This window comes from Grammomys surdaster, unplaced genomic scaffold, assembly GCF_004785775.1.
Source record: "Grammomys surdaster isolate TR1022 unplaced genomic scaffold, NIH_TR_1.0 313, whole genome shotgun sequence".
NCBI classification, from domain to species: Eukaryota; Metazoa; Chordata; class Mammalia; order Rodentia; family Muridae; genus Grammomys; species Grammomys surdaster.
Genome location: NW_021604732.1, coordinates 394,766 through 406,325, shown reverse-complemented (window position 1 = coordinate 406,325; position 11,560 = coordinate 394,766). Strand labels below are relative to the sequence as shown.

Below are 11,560 nucleotides of genomic sequence, written 5' to 3'. Positions count from 1 at the left end.
AGAGAGAGAGAGAGAGAGAGAGAGAGAGAGAGAGAGAGAGAGAGAGAAAGAATGAGGGCTCAGGCATGAGCAGACAAAAGCAGAAGTACTGAAACTGATTAGTTAAACTAGAACCTTCCCTGCCAGGGTAAGCAATAAAAGCTGAGAGTCCCTCTCAGACTAATGAAGATGAGCTGCACAGAAGACCCTGCATCCAGACCAGCTTCCTGGGAGAAGCAGAAACCCAGAGATGCCTGGAAGAGGGTTAGACCAGAATCACTTGTAAAGGACACTCTCTGACCTGCTGAGCTGCTCCAGGTTCCCAGCTTTCCTGAGCTGTCACTCATGCAGGGGTAGGCCTTGGCAATGCAGCTGTCTGAGTATTTCCTGGTGCTGTTAGAAATCCCAATAAAAGCCATTGGCTCAACAAGTTGGACTTTGGTGGTATCTGTACCTTGGTCTGTGGTGGGCTCCCTATCTGGGGTGAGCAGACATGTGTGTTGTGACCACCCAGGATAAAATATGTCCCTTTACAGCCACTTTTCCCTCAAAACAATTTATAGTATTGTCTCAGGCTCATTGCCCCTTCCCTAGCAAACCTTTTCCTTCCTACCATCCTCTGTTCCTGAAAACACTGTCATGCCCTTCACCAAACACTTTTGCCACATGCTTCTAAATATCGAGGGAATGAATGCCTTCAGATTTCTCTTCAGCTCAGAACCCAGGCTGCTCTTTTTTAGTTCTATTTTCCCCTGATCTCTCAGTGTCTGACTTCCTCCAGTTCATCTATCAAGGGGTGAGGGTGGCCTCAGGCCCCAGCATCCACTGCCTAACAGAGTTGTAATTGTGACACCTTCCTGTATTGAGCGATGACTCTGGACACTTTTTATCTTTCTTACTTTCTTTTAAAATCAATTGTGGTAACATTATCCATACATATTTTCATTATGTCATAAATTACTCAGGTCAATACACATAAAATGACACACATCTTTCATAATATTCCACTGTGACATCTTAGTTAGAAGGCAGTGACAGTTTGTCACTTCAAGCTTCCCAGGCTTTCAGAAGCAGGGTTTTCAAAGGTCTATACAACTTCCTGCTGTGAGGAGGATAAACAGGAAGTGGGAGTTGTGATTTATGACAGGCTCTGCTGAGCTCAGTGCTGGGTGGAGGAATTAAAGGACAAACACAGTTGGACACTGGATTCCAACATGGGGCAAACCTTTAAGATTCCTGGGACTGTGTGAGGAAGGGACATCAGAGAAGAGAGTGAAGGCTGGAAGTGTGTGTGTGTGTGTTCAGATATTTCTGTTCCATCTTTAAGAACAGATGTGAGAACTCTGTGAGTGCTTATCTTGGGTGTTCTTTCTTCAGACCTCTGGCCTCCTCGGAGACTTTCATCATCTCTAGCTCACAAATCTTCAGCAGAGCTCACATTTTTCCTTTTCTCAGTTCTGAGCATTGGTTCCTAAGCCTCACCCATGCATGCAGATGCCCTGCTCTGGAATGTTCTTACTTCACTGGACAGCTACATTTATTTGCTGAACCTGGAACACTCCTGACTTGAGGCTTGGTGGGAGGAGGGGAAGACAGTGCTCCCTGGCCAGGGCTTGCTTTGCTCACCTCCCATTCAGTAAGTCCTGTGCAGAACTGGCATTAATCCCTATCCAGAGCTGGACCTGGGCTGTCCCCTGGCTTCTGCTCACAGTTTCTCATGTGAAGGGGCTGACAGTGACTGTCCTTAACAATGTAGTGAAATGAGTAAGAGCCACCCAACATATTCAATATGTATTCCAGGTTATAGTGACCCAAGCTTACATATATGTCTTTCCATATCCACACACACTACACACAGACACAAAAGGCATCCCAATGTTCACAAACTTGAGCTGATCTTAGGTCTCTGTTTCAATTCTCATACTTTGCTGTTTTTTCATACCTGTCTTGGTCAATGCAAAGAGTCTGCAATCACCTATTGTTGGCTGAAAGCACAGACCTTCACAAAGTTACTTCCTGCTTATAGCTACAGAGCTGAAATTCTTCGAAGGTATCCTGTCTAAAGTAAGCCTTTGGTTTTCTGGTTAATGATGGATTCACTGTGGAAAGACATCAAAAAGTTAACCATTGCACATGGCCAGTGGTTCTCTCTTTACTTTCTTGGGCTCTGCAGTACATGACAATCTTCTCCATGTGTTCCTTTCAGTCCCATGCTCAACACTCTTGTCCTCACAGGGATTTGATCCTTAGTCATTTACCAAAATATCTCCATGGTCTAACAACCTGCTGAACTCCTGCTCTTCATACCTGACTGTTAACTGTAGAGGCTAGTGTGTAGCTACAAGTATTGGGTCATCAGTAACACACAAGCACACATGCATGCAGAATGACCCCTGTGCAAACAAACAGTCAAACACACATGAACATCCACAGATATATTTCACCATGGATGATGCCTTGAACTGTTGTTTGCCCCAGGATGACTGCCTCACAGATTTTCCTTTGTAACTAATGAATCGACCCTGGTGTTCCTCTCATAGAAACTGGTGTGTCCTAGCTCTGAGATGTAGATATTTGTTTTTTCACAGACTCTATTCCTCTGTGTGAACAGAGGAATTATTCACTCTTTCCTGGTCTCAACTTGTTGTCCAAAGACAAAAATGGCTGCTCTCCTGTCTCCTCTGCTCTTCTCGAGATATGGTAGGACAGAGACTAGAGTCAGAGCTGCAGGAAGGATGAAGTCAGCTGCTGTATCCCAGTTCTTCAGCTCCTAGAATTGTATTGGGACTCTCATGATAAAACCAAGGAGGAGTTATGTTCAGGGCTTAGACAAGACTAAGAATGTGACAGGATGTGTTTGGTGGGAGAAGAGATGACTTTGTCTCCAGAATGTCAGAGACACAGCCTCAAGACATCATCCCCTTTCCCATAGGTTCTCCTTTTCCAGCCATTATAACCTGTCAATGGACTAAATAAACCATGATCAGGGGGCAGGGGTACTAGGAAGATGCCACAGTCTGAGGAGGCAAAAGCATATTGTTATCAGAGGGCAGTGATGTGTACTTGTAATGCACTTACCTGTAACTAGTACTGGGGGCTCCCATCCTCAGACACAGATTTCATAAAGGACAAGATGAAAGGGCGTTGGCTCAGGACCCTCAAGAACAAATTCTCAGCACAAAAGAGATTCATTTGTCCCATAGCGTCAAATGGCAGCAAATAAAAGACACACATGGAGACTAGACTGAGGGAGGAGGGGAAGGGAATAAGGGAGAAGGGGAAAACATAATTGTCCCTGAAGATCTTGTAGCTCATAGGCAAATGGCAGTTTATAAAGGCAAAGAGAGAAAACCTGTGTTAGGATGAGGTGTTTAATTTTAACTGGGCATGTTAATTATGGGAACCAAAAGTGGCTTTTAGTTGAGGGATGTCAATTCTTTGATCACTAGGCCTTGGTAGTTAATCTCAGGAAGAGGAAGTGGTCAAATAAACAGGATAGACCTTGGTAGCTTTAGGAATACAATCTAATGGGGATGTTTGTTTGTTTGTTTGTTTGGTTGGTTGGTTTTAGCGAGGAAGAGGGAATGGAGGAGAAGGGCAAGGCCTGCCACAGCCATGTTTGCCACCTTGGGCTGGCTAGCTTCCCTTCACAGCCCATGCCATCTGCTGACAACTTCTTCCTGCAAGATGTCAGCAACAGCTTTCTTCTGTCAAGTACTGAAGCACACAGAACATATTAAAGTCTGAAAACATGTTGGGTAGTGAGTGTTTTGTACACAGAGTCGGGGTGTGTATTTTAGGAGCGTGGGAGGGCACATCTCTCCACATGCTCACATTCATCTTCAGGACACAAAGTAGGTGTGGGAGCTTCAGCAGCAGGACACAGAGGCGGGTCAGTGGCTACCAAGGGCAGACTGTTCAGTGGAGAGTATTAGGAAGGAAAATAAGAAAGAGAATACGGTGTCAACGCATGTTCACTCACGTAAGTTGACAACTGAACTGAATGGAGAAACGTGTGAGTAGAGCCTGGAAAGCGGGACGGTCACAGAGTTCAAAGAACAAATAGATGTAAAAAACAAAGAAAATCTCGTGTGGGAGAGCATATCAGAGTGACTAGCTTAAAACAATCTTCTATACATCTATACACCTAGGAATAAGCAAAGTGGAAGTGCTTAAAAGCTTTATTGACAAAGCACGAATACTACCATTGTCACCAAAGAACCCAGACTTGGTTAGTACATGGAGTTATTAGTGTTAATTGTCAATTTGACAACATCTAGAATCTCCTGAGACACCCAGTTCTGGGTATCCCTGTTGGGTTACACTGTGTTTGTCTATATTGTGTAGGGCACCAGATGGGACAAACAGAGATGCCTATGAGAATGTAGAAGCTCATGAAGACTTTCGCAAGATAAAAAATCCAGGATTCATTTGAGGAGAAAAAATGCAAACCAAATCCGTATTGTGTTTGTGATTTTTTTAAACATGATTTTAATGGAAATGAACTTTGTGTGCATATTTGTACAATGTTGAAAACGCTTCTTTTTCTACTAGTACAGTGTGATTGAGCACTTGCCATGGTGATCTTGAAGCTCAAGAAAAGGAAAAGGATGAATGCTTTGGCCCTCCATAGAAACTCCCCCCACCCCAAACCCAGGAGTAGGCTATGAGTCAGTGCCCAAAGCAAGGCTATGAGTAAACTCTGATTGGAACTCATGCCTTATTTTTTCTATTAATCCCAGTATTCAAGGGGCATAGGTATATATGTTCCCACCTCCTTCTCAAAAAGCCCCTTATTCAGAAGAGCGATGGCATCATTGGCTGCAGCATCAATAAAGAGATTCTGCAAATAGTAAGCCCTCTTATAATAAATGACTGTAGCGACTGGTCCACCAATTGCCAAAGAAATTCGTTTGATATATTTTGATAGTTTGTTTTCTAAGGACTCATCATTGCCTTCTGCAAACAAATGGGGAAACCGAAGGTGTACCTTAAAGTCATTCACAGACATGTTAAAATCTTTGGCATAGTTTTCCAGTGAGGCATCATCCAGCCCAAAGTAAGACCTGTAGAGATTGAATGTTTCATCTAGATTCTCTAACTCACCCATGATCATGCCTCCAAATGGAATGGATGCCAAAGTTCCAGCCCTTACAGCCTCCAGGAAGACTTTTTGCTTCAGGGAATCTCTCTTATAGTTAATGGTGGCCTCAGTAAGACTTTGCAAAGACAGGGAGAAGATGTGGCGCTTGTGGGCTGGGAGATCCTCTAGGAGTTTGGTTTCCAGCTTTGGGAAGTCATAGTCTGACATATGAAAGTTAGAGACTAGGAAGACAGGAGGCTCATGGAAGAGAGCCTCCTGAAGGTGCTCTGAACAGTCATCTCGAATTTTCATGAGGACCTTCTCCTTATTGAAAGTCTTAGGCTTACTCATCTGTTCATTACCTAAGTCATTGTCTATCTTGGTTCTGACAAAGTAGAAATTCATCCCCATCATTTCAATGGCTTTGGCCAGTTGTGCATCATTTTCTTTGAAGCGTGTAGACGAGATGATAATGAAGAAGTCGTACTCGTTGAACTTCATTTCTGTTAGGTAGCTTTCTGGTGGAAAGTTAGTGGACCCAATGCCAGGCAGGTCCCATATTGTCACCTTCTGAAGCTTTGCATGTGGGTATGCAATTCTCCTCATGGTTGTCTCTACCACTCCATTGGGAGCTGCACCTTCTTCTTCCTGCCCAACTCCCCTCAGGGCATTTATGAAAGTGGATTTCCCTGTGCCTGTTTCCCCTGTCACAGCTATGTTCAGAGGAGCACTCTCGATGCTTTTCAGTGCATTTTCGATTACAGAAACAGCGTTCTGAAGCTTATTTTTTGCTACATAAGCCTCAATCAAGGTGATGGTGTCCTCGGGGATGATTTTGCTTTCCCTCTTAAAATTCTTAAAGAATGCATTAAGGCTGGAGGCCCAAGCCATGGCTCTGTGTGGAAGAAGCTGAATGGAGAAGAGAGGAAAGAAATGCTAATCATTAATTAAAGCAGAACGAAGCCTTGGTGTTTCTTCTTATAGTAAAGTGGGACCCTCCCTCGACCCACATGAAATCCAGTATTGCCTTTCCTCTCTTCTCTAGGTTGCTGTTTCTTTTGCTGACCTGGATAGAACAAGTAGTCTTGTTCAGGTTTTGCTTTCCCCTAGAAATTTCCTCACACCTATTGGTCTAAGTCAGACTTCACTTACTCTGTGAAGTTACCCACTGCAGCCTTTATTATCAGTTTAAAGTCATCTTTAAATTCCTGTATTTTCTTTAAATGAGCAAAGTGCATTTCCATTAAATTCCTTTATTTTCAATAAAATGAACCCATGCAGGGTACCAACCCTAAAAAGACAGAGCAGTACATTCAATATAAAAGACACAATATTTCTTCTGGCTGGGTCCTCACCCTTATACAAACCCTTTACTAAGGTAGGTCCTTTGGAACTCTGACCTCATTGCCTCGTTATCGTATACTGAGGGAATGACATAGCACAAGGGGCAGAAAGACTGATTTGAAGAGTATGTTCAACTAACTGCGAGTTCCTTCTTTTGTCTTAGTAGAAGTGGGACATGGCCTCTGCTGTAGGCAGACTCCTAAGAGGGCACAACGGGCCCTGCTTCCTAGTGTTCAGAAGTGCGAGTTGTGTGCTCCCCAGTACTGTGTTCTCTGGGTTCATGAGGTTGGAAATCAAGACAAACTAAGGATGAGAGCTTCCAACAGATTATGCATCCAGTGAACACAGCAAGAACTGACGGGTAAATTCTGGGAGAACTCTGACAAGCATGTAATATGGTCCAGATTTTTAAGGTAATAACATTTCTCAAAATCACACTGGCTTGGATATTCCAGAAAACACAAGGAATAACTTGGAGAAAGAGTTAAAACGAAACTATGGAAAAAGACTATATTGGGAATCACTATTTCATATTTACTTGTTATTTATAGTATATATAGGAACACATGCCTACATATGTATATCTTTTATATGAAGTCATGATACTTCCTGTGGTTGACAATACCTTCCCTCTGAGTCACAGACTAACAGAAACTTCATTGTCAGGCATGAGAAACTTCTTTTGAGTTGTTTGACAGTGGTGTCCATGACACTCCCCAAATACAGGCAATTGCTGCTACCCTTACTTGAGCCTCAGAAGTTCAAGGTCCCTTCTCTGAAGGCACTACACACTTGAGATACAGAACTTGGAGAAATCAAACTGAATCTGACCCAGAAGTCTTTCCCTAACGAATAGCTTTCAGAATATCAGAAGGTGCTGTCATGTTGCCAAGGGAGGAAAGTAATAGCCTATCTAGCTGTGACACCTATGAAGCACAATGATGACCATAACATTGTGATAACTGTAAAGGTGCAACTGTGGCATTTATGTGTTGGTTATAACACACCACTGTTTAGTTTGACTTCAGGCTGTCTGAAGAGGAAGAAAATCATGCCTGGTAACTGAAAACCTAACCAACCATATGTGACTAGTGAGGTCATAAGTCTCAGAAGAGAACCCACTGAGGCCAGTTTCCTATCCAAATTATAATTCCTAACTGCTCCTCAATTCTTATCCCACAGGTATGTGGGACTCTCACTCATTACCCATCAAAGATGCTTCTTTTCACAGCAGTCAGGGATCATGTCAGAAAACCATAACTACTCACAATACAGGGAGCAACTGACTATGCAGTGCTCAGCCTCAGTTGATACATTACAACATAAGACTTACACCTAAGACAGGCAACACTGCAGAAGAGGGTAGAGAAAGACTACAGGAATCAAAAGACCAGAAAGTCTACTGCAAGACTGAGTCTTCTAGGTATGACTGGAATGAAATACCTGTGAATTCTCAACAATGTGGCCATTAAACAGACCTGAACAATGACATCACCAGTTGATGTGTCAAATTAGATGTGGGAAATTGCATGGGTTGTCACACTTAGGTGAAGAGTCACAAGCAATAAAAAACTGCAGAGTGGCAGAGTTAGTTTTACCCAGAGATGAGCTCCCTAAACAGTTATTCAGTCCCTATGTTCATCTCTAATATCTGTCTGTCTGTCTAATTGCTTGCTTGTCTATCTTGTCTGTCTGTATGTCTCTATATAGAAGCTACACTAAATGTATTCAGCAGATTGAGTTTATATATTTATTTTTTATAGGTATGTTACAGTAATAAAGAGTTAGAAGCCATAAATTTGAAACAGAATGGGAAGCAGATCAATCTTCTTCTCTCTCACCTTCCTACCCACCTCACTGAGGTAATTTCCCAGTGCCTCAGAGACTTCAGATCTGCCAACTTGCAGTGATTGATAGGCCTCTCAGATACCCACTGCCTGTCCTGTCAGAGTCACAGATGTCCACCCACCCACATCCCCAGGGCAGTCAGCATTTATACTGTTGGGTCTTAGACACCCAAGTTCACCTGACCTTTGCTGACCACCCCACACATCAGAGCATCTCTAAAAAATTATTTTATTTATTTACATTCCAGACATTGGCCCCCTCCAGAGTTCTTCACCTCCTTCTCTTTCCCTTTGCCTTTGAGAAGGTGTCCCACCACCAGCTATCTGCCTTCCCTTGGGCATCAAATCTCTAAAACATTAGGTGCATCCTCACCCACTGAGGCCAGACAATGTATCCCTCTGCTACCTATGTGCTGGGGGGAGGGAGGATCTTGGAGCAGCCCAAGTATGCTCTTTGGTTGGTGATTTACAGATTAAAATTCCATTAAAAATGGTGGCTGAGGTTAGAGATTAAAAAGTCATCAAATCAAATGCTCAAAGGAAAGGCTCACCAACAGAGTGGATCATATGTGGAGAGGTATTAGGAGTTGAGGACAATATAGAGGAATTTTCCAGCAAAAATGACCCCAAATTTAGAGACAGTAAAGGACATTCAGATAGATACAAGAAGCTTGTAGCACTCCAGATTCAGAGGGCAGAAAGAGAAACTCCTGAAGTTATATTATAGTGAAAACCCTGAATATGGAGAGCAAATTGTTTTACAGACTGCATGAGAGAAACAGGAAGAACTTTAGAATAAACCTTTCAGAGTAACAAGTAATTGAGGGCAGAAGAATTTTTGAAAAGCAAAGGTCCTAACATGATCTGCTGGAGCTTCTCTGTGGCTGTTTCTGATCTGGGATTTTATCTCCATGGGGTAAATAAAGAGCATACAGCACAGACTCCAAGGACATCTGAGTATCCCAACCTGGACTCTTTCTCCAAGCTTGACTTCTCCAGAAGACAAGCAAGGCCCAGAACACACAGGTGAAAGGAAGTGGTTGCCTTCTCTGCTTTGGGATGCTCTGTAGTCCAGAAGATGGCCACTGAAAGATACTCCTGTGCCCAGGATGCTCCCTGAGATCAAAGCCCTGAGCTTTCCTTTCCTGGTGTCAGGACACCACTCCTCATGTTATCACACATCTTGGGTTATAGAATAACATGAACCTAGACACCCTTCACTTACCTCAGCAGTGGTGACCTTGATCTGGTGGCAACTTCACTTCTGTGAGTGTTCTTCTCTCAAGAAAGGTCTTTATCTAAAGCTGGAATTCAGATTCAGGATGTTTATGAAGATAAGATGTGAGGTGTAGAGTTCTGGTGTCCCAAGAAGAACTCCACAAAGAAAGGAGGAGGCCGTGGGATGGTCAGTCTGATCTCCCTGAGTTTCGTTGTCCTTACTGGTCCACACACAGCCCTTGCTCTTTTCAGTTTTCCGCATGGATTTGAGCTCTATTTATCTAAACCACTCAAGGGGGGGATGCTATTGTCAGAGTAGGTTTCAGTTTCTATTCCTGGAAATGGCTAGTTTGTAAGAATCAAATGGGAACTCTATTGTGTTTTATTAAAAGAAACAACCAGGAATATGTTTGGAAGAGGTGTGGTATGGTGTGTGGGGGGGAGGATGCCTCTGTGGATCCATGCTGAGGCATCCCTTCCCCCTGAGGTTCTAGCCACAGGAATAGAATAGAGTTATTTAGCGAGTTGGGAAGGGGAGAGAGCAGAGAAGAGAAAGAAGAGAGGAGAGTGGAGAGGGGAAAGGGAGGGGAGAGGAGGAGTAAAGGCAGGCCATGAACGTGTGAGACAGAGGAGAGAGGGGAATGAGGAGAGAAGGGACAGACAGGGAAGAGAGTAAGAGGGTAAGAGAGTGAGTGAGAGGGTGACGCAGGATCAAACAGCCCTTTTATAGTGAGTCGGGCTACATTCCTATTGCCAGGCAACTGTGGGGCAGAGCCTAGAAGGAATGCCTCAGTCCATATATTCTGCTTTAGATAAGGTCTCACATGGGCCACATTGTTTAAAGTTTAACAGAAAGCCTTACTAAATCTAAGGGGTGATCCTTTTAACACAGTTCCTGGTAGAGACTCTGACTTGCATGGGTGGCTAAGGCACCTGCTGGACCTCAGTTACAGAATCAAGCCTTGCTAGAGCTTTATCGTTATTGGTCTACACACAGCCCTTGCTCTCTACACTTTTCTGCCTTTATCTGAGCCCAATATATCTCAATCATCCAAGGGGGGAGGGCTGTAGTCAGAGTAGGTTTCAGTTTGTATTCCTGGAAATGGCTAGTTTGTAGGAATCATTCAGCAACTCCCACATTCATCTGTAGATAAGGTCACAAAGGAGCTAATCCGTTATGATCCCCTGGATTCCTCTGGGAGACTGCTAACTCATGTGATGGCATCTACCCCTGGGAAAACTATCGTGTCATGGGTCTTGGGTTTAGCGATTTTCCGGTCTGACTTAAGTTTTAGTTTTAGTAAATTAGAACCTTTTGATTAAAAAGATACTGGCCAAGACATAACCAGAGAGTTTTCCTAAATGCCCGAGCTATTGCCAGACAAAGGATTATAAAAAGAAAACCGACAAAGTTAATACTTGGGACAAATTAATTCATACCTTGACTGGGTTTGGGCAAGACTTGATTCTGTAACAGATGTCCAGCAGGTACCTTTAGCCATCTAAGCATGCAAGCAACCAAGCAAGCAGAATGCACATAAGCAAAGCTTAGCAGTTAGCCTGCTTAATCTTGCAACCTGTTACTTGTAGAAATAGCTGGGGCAGTGAAATATTTTTGAACAACTAGCAATTTTTTTAGAACAGCCTAACCGAACCAGGAAGTAGTACAACTCGGGATAGCTGGCATGGTATGTTCCAGGTAGGAGCAGCTTCCTCATGGCTTATTAAAGTTAAAAACATCTTTGTTTGTTTGTTTGTTTTTGTTTTTTTAACTTAGCAACATTTTTATTCATCTTTTTAAAATATTAATCATTTTAAGTTGTGCAATTCAATGAAATGCAGTATATTCATAAAATTGGGTAACAACAATCTATAGCAAATCCCAATATATTTTTTTAAATGATAATCGAAGGCTTTATAAGTTTGGTAATGCTCAATAACAAGATGCCCACACAATCAGAAGTGTAACCCAATACCCAACCTAGATATACCAACTACTTTTGACCTTTTGACTGGCAGAGACACACAAACACCCACCTCCATCTCTCTCTCTCTCTCTCTCTCTCTCTCTCTCTCTCTCTCTCTCTCT

General features: G+C 43.0%; 1 protein-coding gene across 2 annotated transcripts in view; it reads right to left on the bottom strand.

The window, feature by feature from the left end:
* Positions 1–4,439: 4,439 nt before the first annotated feature.
* The window catches only part of LOC114629584 (T-cell-specific guanine nucleotide triphosphate-binding protein 1-like), a 10,877-nt gene continuing 3,756 nt past the window's right edge, over positions 4,440–11,560 (bottom strand). Inside the window, exons 2-3 of one of the 2 annotated variants that reach the window (XM_028777624.1) lie at positions 9,479–9,557; positions 4,440–5,971 (exon numbers count right to left, since the gene is read on the bottom strand). In XM_028777624.1, coding sequence (XP_028633457.1) covers positions 4,712–5,953 — 1,242 coding nt within the window. In that variant the 5' untranslated portion in view covers positions 5,954–5,971; positions 9,479–9,557 and the 3' untranslated portion in view covers positions 4,440–4,711. Of the gene's footprint in view, positions 5,972–9,478; positions 10,491–11,560 lie in introns of those variants that run through there. The other variant, XM_028777623.1, reaches the window with a different exon arrangement.